The sequence below is a fragment of the Pristiophorus japonicus genome, chromosome 12 (genome assembly GCF_044704955.1).
Source record: "Pristiophorus japonicus isolate sPriJap1 chromosome 12, sPriJap1.hap1, whole genome shotgun sequence".
Taxonomy (NCBI): Eukaryota; Metazoa; Chordata; class Chondrichthyes; family Pristiophoridae; genus Pristiophorus; species Pristiophorus japonicus.
The window spans coordinates 18,690,256-18,717,689 of record NC_091988.1 but is presented as its reverse complement, the minus strand read 5'-3'; the positions used below and the strand labels follow the sequence as shown (position 1 = coordinate 18,717,689).

The window sequence follows — 27,434 nt, the reverse complement described above, 5'->3', positions numbered from 1 at the left end:
CACTGAAGAACAGCACCACCTTGGTATGACATGAGTAATCAACTATACTGCAAACTGGAAGCCTCCAGTACAGTAAAATTAATGGGTATGTTTATACAGTTTAATGTTTCATCTGAACATGTGTGCAGATGCCCACTAGGTCCAGAACATATCTAGGAAACTGTTAAAGGATCCATTTCTCCAAGGCGCATCCTGCAAAAGAATGGACTTTAGCTCCTGCAGTAGTGGTATACTACTGTGTGCCTGCACCACCTAGCTCTACCTCCCCACCGCCACCTCGCTCGACCCATCCACTACCTCTTGTGTTGCCAACCATTTAGTTGTGGATGAGCTGCAATTTCCTCTAAACATTGAGGAAAACCAAACTCATTTTCTTCAGCCCTTATCACCAATTCCACCACCTCGGTCACTCGGACTGAATCAGACTGCTTACAACCTCAGCGGCCTATTTGGCATTAAACTGAATTTCTGACCCCATATCTGCTCTATCTGAGACTGCTTACTTCTGTCTCTGCCCATCTGCTGCTGAAACTCTCATCTATGCTTTTGTTATCTTGACTCAACTATGCCAATGCCCTCCTATTAAGCCTTATCTTCCACCCTCCATAAACTTGAGCTCACCCCAAACTCTGCCCATATCCTAACCTGCAAAGTCACTGGTACATCATTCTGTGCTTGCTGACCAATGCCTCAAATTTAAAATTCTCATGTTTATTTAAATCCCTCTTAACTCTGCCTTTCTCCAACTCTGTCCTCTTGTGCTTCTCCCACTCCTTTTGACCCATTATTGCCTTCAGCCAGGTTGGCCCTAAACTTCTCTGCTCTCCTTGAAGGCCCTCCATAAAATCTACCCTTCGATCAAGCTTTGTCACCAGTCGTAATAGAGACTTGAATTTATATAGTGCCTTTCATGACAACTGGATGTTCCCTTTTACAGCCAATTAAGTACTTTGTTGTAATGTAAGAAATATGGCAGCCAATTTGTGCACAGCAAGCTCTCAAACGCCCATATGATGACTATGTAAATCTGTTTTTAACTATTGTCTTCTGATATAAAGGCCAGCATCCCATTAGCCACTTCGATTATTTTCTGTACCTATTCATGACATTTTAATGATCTATGTACCTGGACCCCCAAGTCTCTTTGGGCATCCACTATTTTTAGTCTTTCACAATTTAGATAGTACCCTGTTCTGTCCTTTTTTGGGTCCAAAGTGGATGACCTCCCATTTGCCTACATTGAAATCCATTCACTTAATCTGTCGATATCCCTTTGTAATTTTATGCTTCCATCTACACTGCCTACAATTCCACTTATCTTTGTCATCGTTAAATTTGGATATATGACTTTCTGTGCTATCATTTAAGTCATTAATAAACATTGTGAATAGTTGAGGCCACAGATCCCTACGGGACACCACTGGTCACATCCTGCCAATTTGAGTGCCTATCCATTATCCCTACTGCCTGTTTCCTGCCACTCAGCAAATTTCCTAACCAGGTCAATTATTTGCCATCAATTCTGTGGGCTTATACCTTTTGCCTGATTTATGTTCCTACAAAACTCCTTGGGATGTTTGCTATATAAATGCAAGTTTTTGCTGAATAACCAAGAAGCATGATTGCTACCTGCTGTGTTACTATCGAAACTGAAAAGGCAATGGTTGGATTTCTTTAATTTGAATCTGTTTAGATTGACATGGAGCCAGATTGCAAGTCACAAACTTAATAATTAAATGTTTTTTTCCCTTGCACTGATACCCCAATAGAACTCTTCACTTTAATAATGAGCATACGTTGTGTTGCTTTGTGAGATTGCACTGAATTTTAAACAAGGAACTTTGATCTGATTTGGAGTGGTAATTAGTTGAATTGTCTAATTTGCTCTGCATACTATTTTCTCTGCTTTGGTTTAAACTTTTATTTTTGTAATTGTTTGAGAAACTGAGTTTCATTTTATACTTGAAAATAAATTGGAGTTTGTTGGCCTGCTTGAGATGGTTTGGTCATTTTCTTTCCCAATAATAGACCAGCATTTAATTCCTGTAAGAGAACCTGACCAGGATGCTGGTTTACATTTGCAACATTTGGGGGTGGATGGGGAACTTTAGGTACAGATGTTTGCTTACTCCCAGTGTTATTGTATTTGAGTTTTGCAAGTACCCATTCATTTGTTCAATGAGTAATTGTTAGATCTCTTAATTTCCAATGAAATACGAACTCCGGTTGTAGTTTTAATGTAACTTTATTTTGGTGGCAGCAGCAACAAGCTTCTGGCTTTAAGCCAGGCCTTTGACCTTCTGAGACCACATGGTCAAAATGGCTGTACTTGTACCTGATGCAATTTACAGAAAAGAACTCTCCTTTGACCTTATTGGCTCATTTGATAGTCTTTTAACCTTTAATTGGCTCGCTACCCAAAGGTCCTAAAATGTCAAGTTGATTGATGACTTAATGCAATGTGCTCAGTTGCATGAAGACATGGGAGTCTGTGTTTTCTCAACCTGTCTAAATGCAGCCTGTTTGAATTCTCTATCAATCCCCCCTTTGATTCTTTCACAAACTGAATCATAAAACGTCAGGTATCACTGGTTAAACATTCGACAAAATAATTTCATGTTAAGAGTTTCCTTCTAAAATGTAGCTTCCACACAAATTTACACCAACCCGAATTCCATCGTGGCCACAATGGAAGTCTGGTTTTAGTAGGTTAATTAACCTTATTCCAATTTAATCCAAATCAATATCTTAATTCAACCAGTAACCAACCTTCTCTTAAGCATAACATACCCCTGTGCCATGTACAGACGGTCTGCTGGGACCTGCAAGGTGTGTCTCATGCGGGACAGCAGCTACAGCCGCCTGGTTGCAACAACATTTAATCAACATAAACAAACAATATAAAAGTAAAATAATTACAACAATTAGAATTAAACCTTCCACCAATGAAGTTCCCATTGAACCTAGCCATTCAGTGGCTCCGCTCCACAAAGTGAATGATGAGGGTTGCTTAAGTTTTTCTACCTCCTTTTGGATATGCTCTGCTAAGTGGGTAATTTCTTCGGAGCTATCTGGGATATACGTGCAACACTCAGTTCTGAGTAGGGCGCAAGTACCTCCCTTTTCAGCCAGGATGTAATCGAGGGCCAGTCTATTCTGTAGGGCTACTGTGTGGATTGCTACCATTTCTGCATTGATTTTAACTAGGGCCTCTGAGGTATCATTGGCTACCTGTTCCACAACCGATGCCATGTTAATGGATTCCCTTGCCAGTCTGGCAGTCTGGGGATCAGAATGGCAAAGAACCTCTCTGTTTCTGTGATAGCTCTCTTAGGATGGTGTAAGTGTTCCGACAGTGACTTTATATGATGCATATAAGGCACAATGTAGACTAAATAGCAGGATTCTGTCCAATTCTGGGTCAGCCAAGGGTAGGCCTTGTGGCCACACACCCAATTGGTGCCATTTTCGGCAATGAATGTTAGCTGTTTCTTTGTCAGCAACACTCCGGGGCCTGTCCAGGCTTTTCCATCTGTTTTATTCAGAATCCCCGTTACATTAAAAATTCCCATATCGGCCCAGTTTGGATGGTTCCGTGGCTTGATTATATTATAATTCCGGGAGCAGTTACTACACCCCATATTTTGGCCTCCTTTGATGTTTCTAATCAGACAGACCGATTCCCCTGGTCTTCCTGTTCCCGTTGTATTAGTGATGATAAAAAAATGGGGGCCGTTTAGAATTATTGTAGCATGGTTGGTATCCCCCTTCAAAGGTAGTCAGATTGTAACCTGCTGACTTCCATTTACGTGCCCAGTTTTCCGTATCCTGAAATGCCTTGCCTGTTTTGTTTTGATTAATTATCCACTCAGCCATTTCCGAGATATTCAAGGGAACTGGCCTCCAGGGAATCCCTCCCTTTGAGTGAATAGGAATATGTGCACACACCCAACAACTAGAAATGTTGCCTTGTTTGGCATAAATGTATGACATATATAAAAAGGTATTTACATATAATTCCCTTGGTACTCTACTATTTCCCTTTGGTGCAGAGGGTCGGCTAGTAAGAAGTAGGCCTATGCCTAGAATACCTACAGTCAGTAATACAGTAAATTTATACATTTTGGCAAAAAGTAATTGTCCTTATTAGATTTCAGCTTCAGTTACGGGTGCTCGTTTAACGTGTGAAGCGTGGATCCAGGCTTTCTTTCCTTGGACTTTAACAGCTGCCTGGTTGGTCAATAACACTTGATAAGGTCCCTCCCACTTGGCACCCAAAGAAAGGTTCTTTATGCAACTTTTTCACATACACCTAGACTCCCGGGATGATGTCGTGTCCTCCTTCGGGTGGATTACCCCAAGCTGCCGATACCTGTCGGGAAACAGAACTAATAGCATTGGTTAGGTTCTGACAGTATGATATCAGTGTCACTCATTAAGTGAACATCAGCTTTCCTTAAATCAATAGTTCCTGGCAGCGACATGGGTCTTCCTGTTATAATTTCAAATGGGCTTAGACCTGTAGTTCTGTTCGGGGTTGCCCTAATACGACATAGCACTATTGATAGTGCCTGGGGCCATGGTGTTCCTTCTTGGTGATATTTGGCAAGCTGTTGTTTCAGAGTTCGATTCATTCGTTCTACTTGTGGTGATTGTGGATGATAAGGACAGTGTAAATCCCATGTAATGTTCAGTAACCTACAGATTTCTTGGCAGACAGCACCTGTGAAGTGTGTTCCCTGATCTGAGTCAATGCTACTCTGGACTCCCCATCGGGGAATGTAATCCTTACACAAGACCTTTGCAGTGTGATTGGCTGTGGCTCTTAGTTGGGACAGCTTCTACCCATCTAGAGAATCTGTCGACCATGACAAGAATGTTAGTGTATCCTTGGCATGAAGGAAGAGATATATAATCAACCTGTAGATGCTGGAATGGTCCGACAGGGGTAGGGGGGCCTCAGTTGGGGCATTACCGTGATGGGTCCAGAATTATTTTTCTGGCAGACCACACAGCGGTCTGTTACCAGCTGGGCATGTTTTTTAAATCCCCGACCCCACCAGCTTTTCTGGAACCGTGCCGTCATCTGTTGAGGCCAAGTGTCCCCACGAGTGGATCTGTTGGGCTAAAAAAGGCATTAGCGCTTGTGGCGCGACTGGCTTGTTGGTAACTTTGTCTCCAGACACCATCTTCACATAGCTTAATTCCTGCCTCAATCCATGTCCATTTTTCCTCTCTGGAGCACTCGCCTTGCATTGTTTGAAGGTCTCGTCAGAGTCCTGAGTGCTTTCAATCTGCACATCTGTGTTGGTTCTTCTGGGGGAACGCCTGGTTGGCTAGGGCATTTCCCTGTGCTGTGGTATTTTCTTTGGTATGGGCCTTACACTTCAGGATGGACACTTCCTGAGGTAATTGTATGACCTCTAGTAAGTATCGGACTACTTTTCCATTTCGGATAGGTGTAGCAGCAGCAGTGAGAAATCCTCTCTTCCGCCATAACAGACCAAAGTCGTGAGCGACTCCAAAAGCATAACGCGAATCTGTGTAGACATTAGCTGCCTGTCCTTCTGCTATTCAACATGCTTCTGACAGGGCCCGTAACTCGGCCTGTTGTGCTGACGTTCCTGAGGGTAAACATCCTTTTGCCACAAACTCATATAAGGTTGTAACTGCCCATCCTGCTTTTCTGGTACCATTGTCAACAAAGGAGGAACCATCTGTAAACAGGATGAGGTCTGGGTTGTGCAGAGGCTCCTCTGCTGCTAAGGCTGCTTCTTCTGTTTCTTTTAAAATCTCCACGCAGTCATGATCTTCACATTCTCCCCCCTCTTGCTCCCTCGATTCTGACATCAGGAGCATAGTTGCGGGATTAACCGGGCTGGCCCGGACGATATGGAGATTAGGAGCTTTCAAAACTGCTGTTCAGCGGGTCCATCTTGCTGCTGTCACCTGAGACATTCTATTCATAGACAGCAAAGTGTGTACGGTGTGGGGATACTTGACAATCGGCATTTGGTCGAGGATTAGACCCGCAGTGATCATTACCGCTCAACATGTAGCTTCCATGGTCCTTGGGCAACTTCCCCATCCGAGGGCTACCGCATCCAGTTTTGCCAAACAATAGCCAATAGGTCTTTGCCGATCCCCATGTTCTTGTGTCAGTATAGCTGTCATATATCTTTCTTTCTCATGGACAAACAGGGTAAATGGCTTAGCACTGTCGGGGATTCCCAGAGCCGGTGCCGAATACAAAGCCTATTTCAAACTCGGGAAGGCCTCTTGCTGTTCTTTAGTGAGGGTGATGGCTTCTTTAGAGGCACATTTCCCCTTTAAAATATCATTCAGTGGCTGAGCAAGCTGTGAAGGAGTCAATCCAATTTCTGTTAAAGTTGCACAATCCCAAAAAAGACTTTAGTTCCTGAATAGTGGTGGTTTTTTTAGCAGCCCGAATGGCTGCAGTTCCAACCTGGATAAGTTCTCTCTTTCCTTGTGAAATCTTTTGTCCCAAGTATACAACCTCTTCTTGGGATATTTGTGCTTTGTTGATGTTGGCTTTATGTCCTTTCAGCCAAAGGTGGTCCAGCAAAGCTCGTAAATCTTGTTCATGCTGTTCTTCCATGTTTGAAGCTAGCAGGATATCGTCTACATATTGGATGACTGTGGATGACAGGGGAGGTAATTCTCGCAAATGGCTTTGTAAAGCCATGTGGAATACCGTAGGGCTGTTGTGGAAATTGTGCGGTAACCGGGTCCAAGTATACTGTTGTCCTTGGACCATGAAAGCAAACCATTGTCGAACCTCCAGTGCCAGAGGCACTGACCCAAATCCGTTGGCCATATCTATAACCAAGAAATATTTATGTTCTGGTTTGAGAGCATTAAAAATGGTGGAGGGATCTGCGACCAAAGGAGCTTTTTGATCAATACACTAGTTAGATTTCCTATAATCGACAGTCTCATTAGATTTCTGTACCGGCCACACGGGGCTATTGGAGGAGCTATGCGTTTTAATAAGCATCCCTCGTTTCTCCAATTGCTGAATAACCGGTAAGATTCCCGCGATGGCAGTTGGACTGATGGGATACTGTTTAGTGCATGGAAGCTTGGTCCTGGTAAATGCCGCAGGCTCCATCTGGAGTAGGCCACAATCGTTTTTATCTAGCCCATATCGGGTGTTTCTTCAATTCTTCTTTCTTCAAAGTTCTAATTGACCATGTCACCCGACCATCCTCGAAATGTAACGATGATTCTACTTGGATTAGAATGTCCATTCCCAAAAGGGGTTGATCTACTGGGCCTATCCAGACTGGCGTGGTTAGTTCATGTGGACCCAACCCTATAAGTACTGGTGGTGTCCTTTTAATTTCCATTTTATGGCCCCCAACTCCATAGGCTGTACGTGCCCTACCATCCAATGACAAAAAGTCTCCATATTGTAGGGGTAAGCATGTGTTCATTCTGCCCCTGTGTCTAAAAGACAGTCCACATCCTTATCGCCCACCCTCAGTTATATATAGCCCATCTCCCCTTTGTTGTATTAGTGCGAGGAGGGGGGCCAGGGTGGGCTCTAATTTTTTTTTGCTATCCCAAGTAACTCCTTTTGTTGTTGTATTGTCAGTCACTTAAATGCTTCTATGAGGTCATTATGTTGTGACAAGCCTGGTTTGTTGGCTGAATTGTATCCCTGGCTGCGTCCTCTTCCCCGGCCGCGACCTTGCTGTTTTGCCCTGCACGTCTTGGCCCAGTGACCACCTTTCCCACAATAATGACCTTTTCCGGGTAATTTTCCGAATGACTTTATCGGAATCCTGGGATTTCCATCCCATAGCCTGTACAACTCGGACTTTAGCTCCCATATCCCGATCTAATTGGTTACATCGATCCACCAACTCTGCAAAGGTAGTTCCTCTACCTTCCCAGTCCGGTAACACTACCTTAAGCATTTTGGACAGTTCTGGTTTTAGACCTGCCATGAAAGCTGCTTTCAGGGGTCCAAACACTTGTTCGTCCATTTCCTGAATGTTCTAGCCATGTGCATCTAAACCGCTAGTCATACTCCAGGACCTCCTCTGTTCCTTTCTGTTGGCAGGCTGCAATTTTTCCCCAGTCTGTCTTAGCTGGACTGAAGGCTTGCAGCCAGTGTTTAATCGCCTCCCACCCTGCGTTTAATTCTTGCTCATCCTGCTCCAAAGCTGCTTCTACCTTGTCGTGCAATTTTCTTCCCTGTGTTTTTGGCACCATTATGGTCAAAATTTCTTAAGTGGTCCAATTGGTCCCACGTTTTCACTCCCCCTTTCTTTGGATTGGGAAACTCCTTGGACCATTTATCAATTTTCTCTGGGTCTGCCGGATCATGAAATAAGTATTTTTCATACAGCCTTTCCTTCGTTTTTTGATTCCGCCCTCATCTGCAGTCTCTTCTGATTTGACTACAACTCGTCTTTTTTTTAAACTGGGCAAAGCGCACCCCTAATTCTTCATCGTCTGACCCTGTATCGTCAGAGGATTCAGAATCCGTATCTATTCCTCGGTCGTGTCTTTGGGTTTGCGCTTTTAATTTATCCAAACATGGGTACCCTGGGAATTGACCGATACATTTTCCTTTTCCTATTACTGTCTCGACCTAATGATTTTTTCCATTCTTTAATTTCACCTTTAAGATCTTTAACTTCCGCTTCCGACTTTAAGTTCAAGTCTTTTCTGTCGGAGCTGTTCACAAACAGCTTGCAATCGATCCTTTGTACTGGTCAGTTCTCGATCATGTTGGAAACGCATTATAATTTTATTCCGCTTTCGGATCTTTCCCATAACGGCTAGGGACCATCTAGTTCGCTCTTTATTTTTCATACAGGTTGTTTTTCCCCAGACCCTTTTAATCTCATCCAAGGACCATTGTTCGATATTAATACAGGTTTTAGATAAGTTGAATTGTTGCTCTGTTCTTTCAACTGTTCGAGGACTTCATCTATCGAAACCTCAGGTGGTGCCTGCCCACCTTTAGCAGTTGTAGGCAATTCTTTGCTCTTGTCTCCTGCTGCCATAATACTGATTTTTTTTTTTACTGGGGTCTTGAGTCGTAGGCTTGCTAGCCGATCAGTAGGTCGGTGATTAATTAACTAACACACCGCCGAAGTTAGACGTCTATGGGACCTCGAGCCGACTACCAACCGGAGGGTTTGCAAACCGGAGGCTTTCGGAATCGCGTAGGTGGAGAGGCGAATTTAGACTTTTGACCGAGGACTTTTATAAAGAGGAGCGCTTGCCTCAGTTTGTAGGTCCGATGTCCAAAATTCAGTTTCTTCCCTCAGCGATCCTGTTCGTGACGCCAAAATTGTTAGATCTCTTAATTTCCAATGAAATATGAACTCCAGTTGTAGTTTTAATGTAACTTTATTTTGGCAGCAGCAACAAGCTTCTGGCTTTAAGCCAGGCCTTTGTCCTTCTGAGACCACATGGTCAAAATGGCTGTACTTATACCTGGTGCAATTTACAGAAAAGAACTCCCCTTCTTTGACCTTATTAGCTCATTTGATAGTCTTTTAACTTTTAATTGGCTCGCTACCCACAGGTCCTAAAATGTCAAGTTGATTGATGACTTAATGCAATGTGCTCAGTCGCACGAAGACATGGGAGTCTGTGTTTTCTCAACCTGTCTAAATGCAGCCTGTTTGAATTCTCTATCAGTAATCAAAGCTTTTTACTTCCGATTCAGGAGTTGTCAAGGTAACCAGAGGGTTGATGATGGTAGTGCAGTTGGACTGTTAGTGTTTGACAAAGTAGCACAAGACGTGTTAACAAAATTAAAGCCCATGGGATTAAAGGGACAGTGGCAGCATTGATATAAAATAGGGTAAAGGACAGAAAGCAGAGTAGTGGTGAATGGTTGGTTGGAAGATAATAACAGACCAGGAAGACCTAGACTGGTGAAATGGGCAGACACATGGCAGATGAAATTTAAAGCTGTGAAGTGATGCATTTTGGTAGCATGAATGAAGAGAGAGAGAGAGATATGTTCAAAACATGACCGGTGTCCATAGTGAGTGAGGAGAAACTGTTTCCTGTGGCAGCAGGGTCAGTAACCAGAGGACACTGATTTAAGGTGATTTGCAAAAGAACCAGAAATGATGTGAGGAAACCTATTTTTTCTTTACACCAAATTGTGATCTGGAATGCACTGATAAGGTGGTGGAAGCAGATTCATTTAAAAGGAAATGGATAAATACTTAAAGGTGGGGGACACTTTGCAGGGCTATGGGGAAAGAGCAGGGAAGTGGGACTAATTGGATAGCTCTGCTAAGAGCAGGCACACTGGGATGAATGGCTGCCTCCTGTAATCTTCCACAAAATTTGGTGGCTATTTGTAGTTGAAAGATTGGTGCCAATGTCATTTCTAAAAGTTTAAAAAAAAGACTTGTGCAAGTGACTTGTTTTGCACTATGCAGTGATTTAGTACTACTCTAGTACCAACAACGGTGATTAAAAATAAGTAGGCAAGCTGGAAGTAGGTTGGATCCAAGCTAGGAAGTACCATAACTTGAATATTGGTGAATTGGCCTGAAATCAGTTGCTTTTGGTCTGATTTCCCTGACTGGCAAATGAAATGAGCAGTGATGGTGTAAATGATTTAAGCAATAAGAGACACTGTTGCAATGTGCTTGTTACAACTATGCTTCTGATTGGCCTGCTAATCGAAGTGGGACTGAGACTTCTTAACACATGACCCTGATCTATTGGGATCAAATTCAGTGACTAATGTGAAAACTATCTTCCTACCTGTGCATAGAGAATGCTGCCAGCAAAAACCCTAGTGACAATGTTATTCAAACCCTCAGATTGCTGGTTATTTTGAATATTGCCTATAAAAAGGCAAGGTACCATTTATACATGTTTAATGACTGGCTCCCTGTGTTTGCAGACATCTTTAGCTAAAGTTGGTATCAAATTATCCAGTACTGTTCATGCACATTTTGTGCTTTTTCCCCTCTTCCTTGCATCTTGTTGACACAGTACCCTCAGGCTGGCTGCTTTTTGTAGCTCAGACTTGCTGTTCACCTTTTTAAAACCAATAAATGCACTACACTTAATGCAGGTTGGACCCCTCTGGTCCAGAAACATCTGTGGTTTGGCATTAGCTGGGCCTGAGGGAGAGGAGGGTTTATATGCAGTTGTAGGCAACGACCTGTAAGCGCTCTGTGCAGAAAGCCACTGCGCAGTATTTAGTTGTCTGGAAACGCTCTTCTTTTTTAAAAAGCACCAAACCAGCATGTTAACCACTGCTGGGAGCAGCAGTCAGTGCACAGGTGCTGAGGGAGCTGCCCACAGGCTGCCAGCACAGGAGCCTGGGTGCTGTCGATGGGTACCAGTAAGATGAGGTGTGACCTCCTGTGGTCCAGAAAATTCTGTTTCGGCACTGGTCAGGTCCTGAGGGTGCCGGACCAGAGGTCTGACCTGTATATTGGAAATCATTTCTACTCCACGTGTACTAGTACTTCAAGCAGCTGCCTTTCCCACCAGCAAAGAGCAATCAACAAGTCCAGGCGTGGCAAAGATGAGACCAGTGGTGTTGGCAATTTCAGTGCTTTGATATCAAAAGGTGATGAGGGAGACCAGGTGGCTACTGCTTCTGTCTGACTCCATCCTTCCACAGTACTGCTCTGGATATTGTCCTATCTCACTGTTGACCTGCCTCTCCAACTCCCTGAACTTGTGATGGAATTCATAAGGCTCTAGGCTAGAGTAGTTCTGTTCTGTTCTACTGGTAGATTTAAACTTTTCTTCCCCCTTTAGCATTCTGGCCAAAAGAAGAGGAACACAAATTTGCATGACCTCCTGATTGATTCTGCCTGCTTTTTTGACCTTTCTCTCGCACAGCACACGAGGGTCAACAACTGACAAATATATCTATCTACAGGTATATATTGATCTTGTTTCTAATGAAATTATTCACCTATAGCCTCTTCGAAAGATTAAATTCATTGACGTGTAGTTGCTGTTCATAGAATCATAGAAATTTACAGCACGGAAGGAGGCCATTTCGGCCCATTGTGTCTGTGCCAGCCGACCAAGAGCTTTCCAGCCCAATCCCACTTTCCAGCTCCTGGTCCATAGCCCTGTTAGTTACTGTACTTGTGTGTACATCCAAGTATTTTTTAATTGTGGTAAGGCAGAATGTTCCACACCCCTACCATGCTAAATTTCCCCTTGTATCTCCTCTAAACCTCTCCCAATTACTTTAAATCTATGTCCCCTGGTTGTTGACCCTCTGCCAAGGGAAACGGGTCCTTCCTATCCACTCTATCCAGGCTCTTCATAATTTTATGCACCTCAATTGGGTCTCTCCTCAGCCTCCTCTGTTCCAGCATCTCCAATCTTTCCTCATAGCCAAAATTCTCCAGTCCAGGCAACATTCTTGTAAATCTCCTCTGCACCCTTTCCAGTGCAATCACATCTTTCCTGTAATGCAATGACCAGAACTCCAGCTACAGCCTAACATATTTATACAGTTTCAGCATAACGTCCTCGCTCTTGTATTCCATGTCTCAACTAATAAAGGCAAGTATTCCATATGCCGCCTTAACCACCTTATCTACTTGGCCTGCTACCTTCAAGGATTTGTGGATTTGCATTCCAAGGTCACTATGTTCCTCTAACATAAATAGGAACAGGAGTAGGCCATACAGCCCCTTGAGCCTGCTCTGCCATTCAATAAGATCATGGCTGAGCTCCACTTCCCTGCCCGCTTCCCATAACTCCTTATCCCCTTATCATTTAAGAAACTGTCTTTCTGTCTTAAATTTATTCAATGTCCCAGTTTCCACAGCTCTCCGAGGCAGTGAATTCCACAGATTTACAACCCTCAGAAGAAATTTCTCCATCTCCTGTTTTAAATGAGTGGCCTCTTTATTCTAAGATCATGCCCTCTAGTTCTAGTCTCCATCAGTAGAAACACCCTCTCTGCATCCACCTTGTCAAGCCCCCTCAATCTTATATTTCAATAAGATTACCTCTCAATCTTAATTCCAATAAGTAGAAGCTCAACCTTTCCTCATAAGCCATCCCCCTCATCGCTGGAATCAACCTAGTGAACCTTCTCTGAATTGCCTCCAAAGCAAGTATATCCTTAAATATGGAAACCAAAATTGCATGCAGTATTCCAGGTGTGGCCTCTCCAAAGCCTTTTATAACTGTAGCAAGACTTCTATGCTTTTATACTCCATCCCCATTGCAATAAAGGCCAAGATACCATTGGCCTTCCTGATCACTTGCTGTACCTGCATGCTATCCTTTTGTATTTCATGCGCAAGTACCCCCAGGTCCTGCTGTACTGTGGCACTTGGCAATCTTTCTCCATTTAAATAATAACTTGCTCTTTGATTTTTTTTTTTCCTGCTAAAGTGCATGGCCTCACACTTTCAAACATACTCCATTTGCCAAACTTTTGCCCACTCACTTAGCCTGTTTGTCCTTTTGCAGATTTTTTTTGTCCTCCTCACCCATTGCTTTTCCTCCTATCTTTATCAGCAAACTTGGCTACGTTACACTCCGTCCCTTCTTCCAAGTCGTTAATATAGATTGTAAATGGTTGGAGTCCCAGCACCGATCCCTGCGGCACCCCACTAGTTACTGGTTGCCAACCAGAGAATGAACCATTTATCCTGATTCTGTTAGCCAATCCTCTATCCATGCTAATATATTACCCCCAACCCTCTTCCACCTGCCCCTCTTCACACTCCAAAACCAAGTCCAGAACCACCTGCTCCCTTGTTGGGCTTGTTACATACTGGCTAAAAGAAGTTCTCCTGAATGCCTTTTAGGAATTCCACACCCTCTGTACCATTCACACTACTTTTTCCCAGTTAATAGTAGGGCAGTTGAAATCCCCACTATTACAGCTCTAGTTTTTGCACTGTGCAGTAATTTGCCCATATTTGTTCTATCTCCCTCTGGGGGTCTATAGTACACTCCCAGTAGTGATTGCCCCTTTTTTGTTCTTCAATTCAACCCAAATGGCCTTGTTTGACTCCTTCTTTTCAGAATGGCAGGCAGTGACTAGTGGAGTGCCGCAAGGTTCTGTGCTGGGGCCCCAGCTGTTTACATTGTACATTAATGATTTAGACGAGGGGATTAAATGCAGTATCTCCAAATTTGCGGATGATACTAAGTTGGGTGGCAGTGTGAGCTGCGAGGAGGATGCTATTAGGCTGCAGAGTGACTTGGATAGGTTAGGTGAGTGGGCAAATGCATGGCAGATGAAGTATAATGTGGATAAATGTGAGGTTATCCACTTTGGTGGTAAAAACAGAGAGACAGACTATTATCTGAATGGTGACAGATTAGGAAAAGGGAAGGTGCAATGAGACCTGGGTGTCATGGTACATCAGTCATTGAAGGTTAGCATGCAGGTACAGCAGGCGGTTAAGAAAGCAAATGGCATGTTGGCCTTCATAGCGAGGGGATTTGAATACAGGGGCAGGGAGGTGTTGCTACAGTTGTACAGGGCCTTGGTGAGGCCACACCTGGAGTATTGTGTACAGTTTTGGTCTCCTAACTTGAGGAAGGACATTCTTGCTATTGAGGGAGTGCAGCGAAGGTTCACCAGACTGATTCCCGGGATGGCGGGACTGACCTATCAAGAAAGATTGGATCAACTGGGCTTGTATTCACTGGAGTTCAGAAGAATGAGAGGGGACCTCATAGAAACGTTTAAAATTCTGACGGGTTTAGACAGGTTAGATGCAGAAAGAATGTTCCCAATGTTGGGGAAGTCCAGAACCAGGGGTCACAGTCTGAGGATAAGGGGTAAGCCATTTAGGACCGAGATGAGGAGAAACTTCTTCACCCAGAGAGTGGTGAACCTGTGGAATTCTCTACCACAAAGTAGTTGAGGCCAATTCACTAAATATATTCAAAAGGGAGTTAGATTGAAGTCCTTACTACTCGGGGGATCAAGGGTTATGGCGAGAAAGCAGGAAGGGGGTACTGAAGTTTCATGTTCAGCCATGAACTCATTGAATGGCGGTGCAGGCTAGAAGGGCTGAATGGCCTGCTCCTGCACCTATTTTCTATGTTTCTATGTTTCTCACAGCTGTAATTGCTTCTTTAATACTGCAACCTCCCCTCCTTTTACCCCCTTCTCTCCTGTCTGAAAACCATCTAACCAGGAATGTTGAACTGCCATACCTGCCTTTTCAGCCATGTCTCAGTAATAGCTATAATATCGTACTCCCAAGTGTCTATCTGTGCTCTTGGCTCATCTGCCTTATTCCATATACCCCTTGTATTGAAGTCCATACCATTTAGTGGTATTTTGTTGAAAGTTAAAATCTTTCCCACCCCCTTCACCACGGAAGGATGAGTCAGATCCCTGTGCCAGTTGGAAATAATTTATGGAAGGGTCGAGGGAGACTAGTGTAAATTAAGGAGCTTTGAAGCTTGAGGGCAGGCACAGCAGCTGAATGAGCAGAAATAGCAAACCAGCATCAGTCCAGACTCGAGCACAGGGTTTGGGTTGATCGATGTCTGAAAGATTTTGGCATTTGTCCTGAGTCACAAGATTGCAGGTTGGAGTCTCTACAGCGCATGAACCATGCTAACACCAGTGCAGTATTGAGGGAATGGTGAATTGCCAGGGGAGATTACATTTGGGGCCTTCTCTTGGGTGGGGTGGGGGTGGGAGGGTCCAGTTGTACAAAGGAGTTCTCCCATTGCCCTTCTGGTCAACATTCCTCCTTCAACCACCCACTAATAACTGATCTCTCTTTGTGGGACCTTGCTGTGTGCAAAATAGCCAGGTCGCTGGACTTCAAAGTAATTTATTGCATGTAAAGCTCTTGTGAATGTCATGATGTGGTAATGCACTATATAAATGCAAATCTCCTTCCCAGGTGTAAAGAGATTAATTCAGTAATAAAATCCCTTTTCCCTTCTGTTTTGCTTCAGTGCTGCAATGTTTTAGAACACTATTTGGGTGAAATAAATTGTAAATTAGTAATTTTGAGCATATTACTGAAGACTTTTTAATTAACATTTTTATTTTGGGGCTTTGCTAATTATTTCTTGCATTTGGCTCAAGACCACTCCCAGTAGTAACACCTCACTCCTCTACAAAGTGCACAATATCGAGTTGATTTTAACAGAAAACCCTTTATTTAAAAAAAAACTTGTACATCAAATGAGGCAGATTCTGGATTTAATGTGACTCCATGTAAGTATGGTATTTACAAATTAAGCTTGATGTAGGAGTAGTATCAGTAAGGGGAGCTGCCTGAATGTTTGTGAATTCTGTACTTGGTGAGATTTGGGATAGTGTGGACCTACCACATCTACAATGTGAGCCTTGTCACTAAAGCACCCTGAAATGTGGTAGAGCTGTTGCTGCAAAGACATGCATGAATCTTTTCACCTGAGCATTGCCTGCACACTGACCTCACACTGGTATAGTACTATCCTAAAGGTCTCTCAGAATGTTAGTTTTGAGTTGCAGACCTGCAGCTACAAGGGTTGAGACTGACTAATTTGGCTGAGCATTTTCCCTCTGCTGTACTGGTCTCGTTGATCTGGAGTTGGGTATGATTTTTATGTCCTCGGACTGGGGAAATGTGCTAATCCCTGTGTTCCACCTTGTTTTCTCGGCCCTGATAATTGTGCTATTGGAATAAAAATAACTGCCTGAAATAGACATCCAAGTGAACTCTTGTCAGCATCTGAAAAGACAGATTAATATTTCAGAAACTTCACCAGAACTGAGCTGCTTCTGACAGACTAACCTTGAAGTTAAGTCCCCTCTTGGCCAGAGATGTATGTACAATTGCAATCAGATCACTTAATATTTTGAACTGCATTTTGTTTTTTCTTGAAGTCTGAAGCTGCATGTGAATATAATTGTATGACTATTGGGTGTTTTTCTGATATAAACAATGAATACTAGTATCCTGTTTTTTTTCTGCAGAATTAAATAAGTTTTTACTGGGACACAATGGAGTTTCAAGTACAAGCCAGAATGTCGGGATGGACCCTGCACATGCATGTAGCATCCTGCAGCAGCTTAAATGTATGTACGATGAACAGCAGCTGACAGACATTGTGGTGGAGGTAGATCATGGAAAAACGTATTCCTGTCACCGAAATGTACTCGCTGCAATTAGTCCTTACTTTAGGTACGCTTTTGCTGTTTTGGTAGCTAGTCGCATACTAATTACAAACCAGTTTCTGGCGTATCAAAGCGGTGGGGATGGGGGCAATAGATGTGAACTGAAACTATCATTTTATCTCTGAATCTAAAAGTTGTGAAAGATTTGAAGTTCTAGTCCTTTGTAACTAATCAACCATGTATAAATGATGTGGAATTCAATTAATAGCCTAATTTCTGCTTTAACGAAGGAAATCTATTTGATAACTTTGTTATAAGGAGCTAGACTAGAACATAATTCGAGTGTCATTATAGCCTTGCTCTGTGCCAGTAAGCTACAGTAAAAGTTTTAACATTTCATAATTTGCTTTTATAAGCATCATATTTTCTGTAGAAAAATGCTAAGTTGAACAGATTTATTTAAATCTGAAAAGCTATTCCCTTTTTGGATTATAGCAGTTATTCATAATTGTTTAATTCTTCAGTTTACTCCATGTTAAAGTGTAGTTTCTCAGCTTGAGTAAAATAGTTTAAAAAGTTAGTCAATTTAGGAAATGTGATTTTCAGTTTATCAATTGGTAGTATTTCCTCTAAATTGGAAGGTTGAGTTCAAACCCTATTCCAGGGCATGAATGTATAATTGAGGTGATACCCCAGTGCCAGACTGAGGGAGTTGTTTCAGATGAGGTCCCAGCTGTTGTTCCAATATTTCAAAAACATTAAAGATCAATGGGTTTATTCAAATAATGGAGTTTTTCCAGTGTCCTGGTCAACATTCCTTCATAATGAAATGGATCAGTCATTCATCCCATTGCTGTTTATTTTCTTGCTGTGCAAAAATAGCTGTCATGTTTGCTCTCACATCACTACACTGCCATGTAATTAATTATATGCTAACCTGCTTTTGTGATGCATTGCTGTATGGATGAAAATCTTATTCCAGAATGGTTTCAGCTCATTTTAAGCTTTTTATTTCGTAGGTCGATGTTCACAAGTGGCCTTACAGAGAGCACGCAGAAAAAAGTGCGAATTGTGGGAGTGGAAGATGATGCAATGTGGCTTGTGTTGGACTATGCATATACATCCAGAATATCACTGACTGAGGTCAATGTGCAGGCTCTCTTCACAGCTGCTAGTCTTTTCCAAATTCCATCCTTGCAGGACCAGTGTGCCCAGTATATGATCAGCCGACTGGATCCTCAGAACTCCATTGGGGTATTCATGTTTGCTGATGCCTACGGGCACCAGGAATTGAAGGAGAAATCGCAAGATTATATTAGAAAGAAAATTTTGTGTGTTGCCGAAGAGCAGGAGTTCCTCCATTTGACTAAAGACCAGCTCACAAGCATTCTAAACAGTGATGATCTAAATGTGGAAAAGGAAGAATATGTTTATGAAAGCATAATTCATTGGCTTGAGCATAACAGAGACAAAAGGGAGCCACATCTTGCAGACATTTTTGCCAAATGTATACGTGTACCTCTGATGGAAGAGACCTTTTTACAGAAAATCCCTTGCACTTTTGCACAGGCTATGGCTAGAAACTCCTTGGAGGATGGAAACAATGAAGGGGCTGATGGCTGTAGGCCAAGGCTTGGTATGACTGCTTCACACATGATTATCTGCTTTGAGGCCGCCAACAAACACGCAGGAAAGAAACAAACTGTGCCTTGTCTAGATACCGTCACAGGAGAAGTCTTCAAATTATGCAAGCCTCCCAATGATTTAAGGGAGGTGGGAATCCTAGTGTCCCCCGATAATGACATTTGTATTGCAGGAGGGTACAGGCCAAGTAACAGCGATGTATCTATAGATCATAAAGCTGAGAGTGATTTTTGGATGCATGACCACGCAACAAACAGGTGGCTGCCCAGAGCTCCATTGCTAAGGGCACGAATAGGGTGTAAACTAGTTTATTGTTGTAGCAAAATTTATGCAATTGGAGGTCGGGTGTATGAAGGCGATGGGCGGAATGCACTAAAATCCATGGAGTGCTATGATGGCAGGGACAATTGCTGGATAGCTGTCTGTCCGATGCCTGTTGCTATGGAGTTTCACACTGCTGTGGAGTATCAGGATAGTATCTATGTGTTACAAGGTAAGGGTGTGGGTGCGCAGCGTACCCATTGTTGTATTGCATTAATTTTTCACTCTGTTGTTCAATCTATATTGCCATTCACTAATTGAATCTATTTGATTTACTCTTTACTACCCTGACAAGTTTGTTGCCAGCTGCTGGTGGAAGTACGTCTTTGAAGACTTGAGCTAATTTCAGTGCTAAATTCATAGTATGTGATTGCTGAGCTAACTCAAATGTTATTTAGTAACATCATGTTAGCTTCAGTACTAGTAAATAAGCGTGAGTGGGTGGTGGACAAGTGCTATTTTTTGTTTTAAAATATCTTTAATTGGATACTTGCTTGGCAAGAGTACTACTTATTCCTGCATTTGTATAGCTAGATCAGCTCTAACTTCTTTCAAGCTGTTTTTGATTCAGGATGTGATTATATAATTGTCAACTTTTGCTCCAACATGGTCAAAACTAAAAGCAGTCCTAAAGTTGCTGTTCAGACTTGAAATTGAAAAATCAGAGTTGCATTTTTTAATTGTGGAATTCCAAAGTCTTGCCCTACAGAAAGTTATCCTGGCTCCTGCTGCTAATCTGAGGATCTAAATCTATTGTGGGATAAGGATTTCTCATCCCAGAGCCACAGCAATCTGGGAGTGGTGTTGAGGTGCTGCTTGTTGCATGGAGTTATGCATTTGCAGCCTATTTATTTATTTTACATTTAACTTTGCTTCAAGCTGCAGGATATCTTCAATGACATTTTCATGGATTCCTAAACCTTTTTTGTATTGAAATTTAAATATATATTTACAGTAGCTTCTGATGGTCACTGGTTAAATATTCTATTTAATTGGAATGGTTGTCATTAAAAGTGCCAAAAATAAATCTCCGTGCCGTGTACTCGTTGGCAGTATATTTAGCTTGTCTCCACTGTCTAGATGGAACTTAACCAGTCATTAGTGGTTTTGCAACTTATTAAATTCTTGCTGTGTTGCATTCCATTGCTGTTTGTTTAAACTAGCTGGGGAACAGGAGACTGAACCACCAACTATTTTCTGTAAATATTGAGTATGCTGGCAAGTTATAATAACTTATTGCTGATACATTACCACATGGTACTAGTACAGTAGTGATTTGTTCTATTGAGAATATTCTGACGACTCCATCAAATCATTTTGGGCTTTACCTATTGAGTTGGTTAAGAAATGAGAATTCCACAAGTTCTAATGGTATTGTCTTGATGTAATTTTGTCATGTGCACTAGTTGCAGAGACTAGTTCTTGTATTGCCAACAGATTGTCTTGACCATCAATGGTAAGCTGGTCATATTGTCTTGTGATTTTAAGGATGTAAATGAGATATTACAGGTTAGATGTCTAGCCATATGTCCATACTCATCACAGTTGGGTGCATCTCCCTCTACTCTTTGCCCACCCCCCTCTCTTTCCCCCCCCCCCCCAAAAAAAAAAGCTGAAGCACTAAACTGCTCCCTTGCACTTTTGTCATCAAAATTAGTCCACTTGAAGAGTTTGTTTTTGTGTGGAATAATTTGAGTTAAAGCTTTATCACTACCTACACTGCCATGCAGTAACAGGCCAGATAGGTGACTAGTTCCCACACCTTGTCATGTATTCTAAACCAGGGATGGGAATGTCTAGGGATTCCCTGGTCCTACAGTGTGGTTGAAATCAGGAGCTCAGCGTTACAGCAATTGTGTAAACTTGTCCATCGCTACTGTAGTTGGTGGTTGATCCAATGCACTGCACTTGCCATCCTAAACCCTATCATAAGAACATAAGAAATAGGAGCAGGTGTAGGCCATTCGGCTCCGAGCCTGTTCCGCGATCCAATGAGATCATACCTGATGATTTACCTCAACTCCACTTTCTGCACTATCTCCAATACCCTTGATTCCCTTAATATATCAATCTGTCTTGAATATACTCTACGTCTGAGTATCCACAACCCTCTGGATAGAGAATTCCAAGATTCACTACCCTCAGTGAAGCAGTTTCTCCATCGGAGTCCTAAATTGCCAGCCCATTATTCTGAAACTGTGACCCTGGGTTCTAGACTCTCTAGCTCGGGTAAACATCTTCTGTCAAGCCTGTGTTTTTCAATGAGATCACCCCTCATTCTTCTAAATTCTAGATAATATAGGCCTAGTCTACTCAATCTCATAGGACAATTCCCTCCTTCCCTTCCCCTCCCTCTTTCTCCTGCCCCCCTCCCTCCTCTCCCCACCCCCCAAAAACAAATCCCAGGATCAGTCTGGTGAACCTTCTTTGCACTCTAGCAAGTATATCCTTCCTTGGGCAAGGAGACCTAAAATGACACAATACTCCAGGTGTGGTCTCACCAGGGCCCTATATAATTGCAGTAAGATGTCTTTACTCTTGTACTCAAATCCTCTTGTATTAAAGGTCAACATACCATTTGCTTTCTTAATTGGTGAACTAATTATCTTGCTGTAGCACCTAGGTTAATGAGTTGGATAACTGAAGCTGGAGTTTGGCAGAAAGTCTAATTGCCTTTCTTTTTGTTTAGGTGAATTTTTCCTGTGCTACAACCCTCATAAAGACTACTGGGGCTGTCTGACACCAATGAACGTGCCTAGATCCCAGGGACTGTCAGCTGTCTGCAAAGATTCTATCTACTATGTAGCCGGAATTTGTAAAGCACATCAACGGATGCTTACAGTAGAGACTTATGACATTCAACTTAATAAATGGCTGCGAAAGAAAGACCTTCCACTTGATCAGTCCACAAATCCCTACATTAAACTGTTCTTGCTCCTTAACAAACTGCACCTTTTTGTGCGAGCAACGCAAGTGGTGGTGGAGGAACATGTTTTCCGTACAAGCCGTAAAAACTCTTTGTACCAGTATGATGAAGAGTCTGATCAATGGAAGAAAGTGTATGAGTCACCAGACAAGCTATGGGACCTTGGCCGCCATTTTGAATGTGTTGTTGCCAAACTTTATCCACAATGTCTTCAGAAAGTGTTTTGAATTTTCTTCTGGCGATTTGCATGAACTAATGGTGTGACATGGGCTAACAGTATTTTGTGTAATCAAAATGGCTGTTTTAAAAGCACTAATGAAACCGGATAGGTGCTTTTGAAAGCAGCAGTGTTTTTGAACTGGTTCAGAAGTTTAGTTTTGTAATATTTTACTAACTTTTCACTGGTGCTGGGGAATATAAGTGCAATTATTTACATGGATTATAGCTTATTTTATTTTTAGCTGGCTCATTCAATGGCATTTCTTGACCATGTATAGCAGTTGTTCATTGCCTGGCAATCTTGAAACTATGCAGACTAGCAGGCAAAATTCAGCTTGGCAGCAAGAAGTTGCTTTGCCCAATGGTATGTAAAAACTAAAGCCTTTAATGAGACGTACGGGTATAAATTTGTTAAATAATACAGATGCTACTAATGTTTTGAAGTCTGTATTTCAGAATTTACCACTTTACATTTAGTTACCTGACTCAAATGTGAAGGTATTTTGATAGCTAGATCTTAATGGAAAGTAAGAATTGACTGGTTTTTACATCACCTGGGATAACCAGTTGTATTGGGATCAAGCCTTGGAATTAGTACACACTGCACAGAATGGCAGTTACGCAAATTATTTCATTGTTGAACGTGAATAAATCTTCAGTTTTAACCCACTTTGAAAGACTAAACATATGTAAGTGACAGTTAATGAAGTGGGTATAATAACCACTTGGTGCAGCAACCTACTGTGATAACAGGATGTATAGTTTTGGGGTGGAGCAGAGTGCTTTAATAAACACTTTGATTTATGTCCTTTGCAAACTAAATTAATCTGAGAAATAGCTTCAGTAAGCATTGTGGTCAGCTCTTGCACTGCAGCTAAACCAGAACTTTACTAGTCAACTTAACTTTGCTGCAGGATTCAATGCCTGGAGTCCACTGTTAATTTGAACAGGCTAGAATTGCTGAAATTAATCTGGCATTTTGTAATTTGAGAATGAAGTAGATAATTGAATATCTTTTCCCTCAAATACATCTCCAGCTACTGCAGAAGCTGAACCATGAATGCCTTCCATCTAAGGAGCAATGGTCATTTTTTGTGCATTTTGTATACAGTAAATCTTCCATGTCTAGTGTATACTCAACCTTTTTGAATGTGCAGCATTATTCACTAGCTGGTGAACTAGTAGATGTAAACCATTCCTATCTATACATTAGTACTGATTTTCCTAATGTTGGTGTAACCTACAAACAAGTATTGATTGCCCTATTTTAATTATATGCCCTCTACATTCTGCTTATCAGTACATTTTTAATTTTTAAAAAAATCCTTTTTTCCAATTACAGCTGAAGCAAACTAACCTACCCATAATATTTCCAAATGCTATATCAACAAATCAAACTTGATAGTGAGTTGGAGGCTAAACTTTCACCCTGTAGCCTGTGATCGCTCCTAATCTTGTGATTTTTGACACTTCAGATGGATTGGTGCAAAATGTAAGTTTGCTGTGAGGCTGGGGGAAATGCTTTGACCTCACTATTCTCAGCCAAAACAAATAAATACATGTGTACAAATCTGGTACGGAGCACAACCATAATTAGCCCAGTATTTAATCTGAATCATGTTAAATCCCTTGACCAGACTTGTGCCATTCTTAAAATGTACTAATGAAGAGAAAATGCTAATTTAACTGAACTGTTTCCTATGCACTTGCCACTATCTGCTCTGTTTTGATGCTGTTCAGTCTTAAAAGCTGAGTTTTAAATCTTGTCTATTTCAAAAACATTCCTTGGCACATAAATAACACCATTAGACCATTTTGAACAGTCCTGACAAGCTGTGCATACAAGTGACTTAAAGCTGCATTTCCTTCATTTTGATTCATCACTAACTTTCTTGCCTTATATAGTCTAAACCATGGCCTGTTTGAAGTTCACTGCACATGTAACATTTTTGCATGAGCATGTAAAATCTTCCCAGGATAAGATTTTGTACAAGCAGTAAAATTGCATTTGTGGGGAACTCTTATCTACAGCTACACAAGTGCCGCACTGCCTTGGATCCCAATTTCATCCTTGCCCATCAGCCTTGATATTAACCTCGGCTGGAAAAGTCAATCCTAATTCTTTCCAAGTTTTTATATTTCCTTGAATAATTTGAAGTAAACTGCACTGATTTGTACATTTCCAGTTTGCAACCAGTAGATTTGATTGATCTACATTTTCTTGGCCATATAAATGTTTCCGTTGTAGTTTCACTTAATTTCTAATACTGGACACCTTGGCAGAAAGTTTGAGAGCTAAAACCTTGATTGTAGAAATTGCAACATCCAATCCATGAAGTATCTGAGCATTTCATTCAACTGAGGAGGAATTTTAAATTCCTAATTCATAATGCCAGAATCATCTCTGCCAAATTACCTAAAATAGATTGACTATCTGAAAGGACCAGAAGTCTAATCCAAGCAGAGCTAGACAGTCAAACTATCCACGAATAAGTAAATCCCTATATTAATGGATATCTAGTAGTTCCATTTACTTGGCATGAAAATAATTTCACAACTTTGCATTATATTTTTCAGCTAGTTGAGCAGTGGGCATCACATTGTCTAAGCCTGGTGTTCTCCACAATGTAGCTCAAACAATACAATCCATTGTAATTACATGGTTTTTAACTTCTTAACTCTGAGGAGCTGGAAATTTTTAGTAAGTATTGCAATAGATGTATGGGGAGTATGATTGCCTTTTAGGAACTAGGTGAAGTGGGTTTGCATGTACTCTGGGCTATAGGCCTGAACTCTAGTTGCCATTGATGGGAACTACATAAAACGACTGGGAATTAGGCCTTGGTCACAGTCACTAGTGGCATAGGAAGTACTCGTCTGAATACCAGATTCATCTGCAATTTGAGGCCTGATGCTCCTAGAATGCTATTCCCGAACTGGATGTTTGACACTGATTTTTCAATTGGCTGCATGTTCCATCTCCAACTGAAACCCTTGTCTTAAATTTTCTGCTCTGCTCGCCTAAAGGATAGGATTTTTTTTTTTGTGGTGGTTTTCCTGTATCTAGTGTTTACAGCTTTGCCAGAGCTCTATGCTACCTTGGTCATGCTGCTGTTTCTTGTAGCAAAAGGTCAGGCATAACCAAATCTCAGAAGCTCTATAATTTGTGTAGTAGTACATTGGCAACATTCTGGAGTGTCCACAGTCGGTGCAGGTTGCATTAGCTGCTATAAGTGAACTGGTAAGCAAGCTGTTAGTGAATATAATTGGTTTCTTTTCACTTGGTTAAAGAACCCCAACTACAGTACATGCCTAGTTGCCATGTAGATAATCCTTATGTACAAGATGGTGCATCATAATAGGTTATAAAAGCCTTGTTCTTGCTGACATTGTATATTCCAATTGAACAATTTTTATATACTTCAAAATCTCCTATTTCAGTTTATATTGTTTGAAGTTATTAAACTCTTTTGAAGGAGTTCTGTACACACGTGACTTTCTTTTTTTTTTACCCACACCTTTTTTAAAGGGAATGGAGGAAATCTGGAATAAACATTCACTAGTTTCTGCCTGCAGAAATGTGAATACGGCAGCTATATTTTATGAAATCAAAATGGTGAGACTTAGTTTTCCTTTTTCCTTGAATGCTGAATGTGGGCAAGAATGAGTTTTACATTTGGGTAAAAAGCAATAATGAAGGTTCACAAATGTTTTATGGGCAATAACATTTTAGTTATGGCATTGTTTAGAAGTGGGTTATACCATCTTGATAGTTTGATTGCAACTTTCTGGTTACTTAACAGTGCACCACAGATCCCCCTAAGATTTTTTTGTTTCATTGAATTTTCAATATGGAGTACTTTAGCTACAATCTTTGTACAGTGGTTAAAATTTGTAACTGCAAACTTTTTGAAGCACCTTTCCAGATATAGTGTTGCATTTAAGTGTAAGAAGCTACACTATGGAAGAGTGCAATGTATAATTTTTAGAAATCCTGTTTTCTTAAACATTGCTGCTGTTTAGGACAATCTTTAAAGGATATATTGGCCTGAAAAATTAAATGAGAATTGGTATGGTAAGTGAGCCCTCATTGCACCGTGATATTCAACCCATCTGAATTGCATTGTACAACTGCAAAAGCTGGTTTCTGACTTGTGAAGTTGAATCTGCATTTAAGAATTTGTAGAATTTAGATATATTTGCACTGTAGATTTGCTGATTTTTTTCTTTGCTTCAGCTGTGAAAGCTGCTCATTCCATTGTGTGCAGAGACTTGGCTATAGTTAACATTTTTGATGTGACTCGAAGTACAGGTATATCTATCACTTGAATTTTTTCAGAAATATAAAATGACATTAGCTGTACTTGCACATGATTTGAATTGAATGCTTCAGAATTGGTGTTCAGATGGGATAAGCTGGTTTACTTGATACGTGATGTAGTTTAAAGTACTGTGACTTGTAATAAAATGAGACTATATTCTTGAAATAAACTGATTTAAAAGATGGATGGTTAGTTTTTCTAAATTCTGTATACAGTAATCATTTTAATTGGTTATTTTCCTATGTCTATTCTGCATACCACACAAAGTAAGCCCAGCGGATATAGTGGGGAAAGTGACAGACGTTAACACTGGGTTTTTTTGTCTGATTTCCATAGAAAGTTTGAAGGGCACCTCCTGAGCATCAATATACCAGTTTCTACTGCTTTTATAGCCTGTGTATTGGGTGAAAGTAGTTTGCCTAATTGGTTTCAACCTTTAGACAATTGTCGTAGCATGGCCACCTGGCTTTTTTGCTTGAGGGAGCTTCTTTATTTACTGAGTAAATTGTAAGATGATGCAGCTTTACATTGAGGAAATTGCAGGTTAATAACCCTGCAGAAGGTTTTTTTAAAAAAAAAAACTGGCCCAGCCATTGAGCAAATTGAGTTTGCCAGTGCCACAAAGAAATGACTTTGGTGCTTTTTTTTTTAGTGTGAATGACAATTGCAACTTCAGTATTGAGCAATGTTCTGTTACAACCTTTAGCAAAGGGCAAACTGCTTGGTGTAGTTTGCTAGAAAAGAGCAAAACTGTCTCATCATCCCTTGTGACTGTTAGATCTATTATTTCTTTGCCAGTTTCTCCATAATTTGACAAGTAGTTTTGGAGCTTTTGGTATAGGGAGGTTGAGGAGGCAGAGCAGCGTCAGAGGCTTACAAAAGGCCCAGCGTCGTGTCGGGAGGCAGCGGGGAG

General features: G+C 41.4%; 1 protein-coding gene across 3 annotated transcripts in view; it reads left to right on the top strand.

Moving 5' to 3' along the window:
- kbtbd8 (kelch repeat and BTB (POZ) domain containing 8) overlaps nucleotides 1–26,705 on the top strand; it is a 32,901-nt gene extending 6,196 nt beyond the window's left edge. The window contains exons 1-4 of one of the 3 annotated variants that reach the window (XM_070895200.1): nucleotides 11,830–11,911; nucleotides 16,949–17,156; nucleotides 18,109–19,226; nucleotides 21,744–26,705. In XM_070895200.1, the coding sequence (XP_070751301.1) occupies nucleotides 17,008–17,156; nucleotides 18,109–19,226; nucleotides 21,744–22,207 (1,731 nt within the window). In that variant the 5' untranslated portion in view covers nucleotides 11,830–11,911; nucleotides 16,949–17,007 and the 3' untranslated portion in view covers nucleotides 22,208–26,705. Of the gene's footprint in view, nucleotides 1–11,829; nucleotides 11,912–16,948; nucleotides 17,157–18,108; nucleotides 19,227–21,743 lie in introns of those variants that run through there. The other 2 variants (XM_070895199.1, XM_070895201.1) reach the window with 2 other exon arrangements.
- The last annotated feature ends 729 nt before the right edge of the window (nucleotides 26,706–27,434 follow it).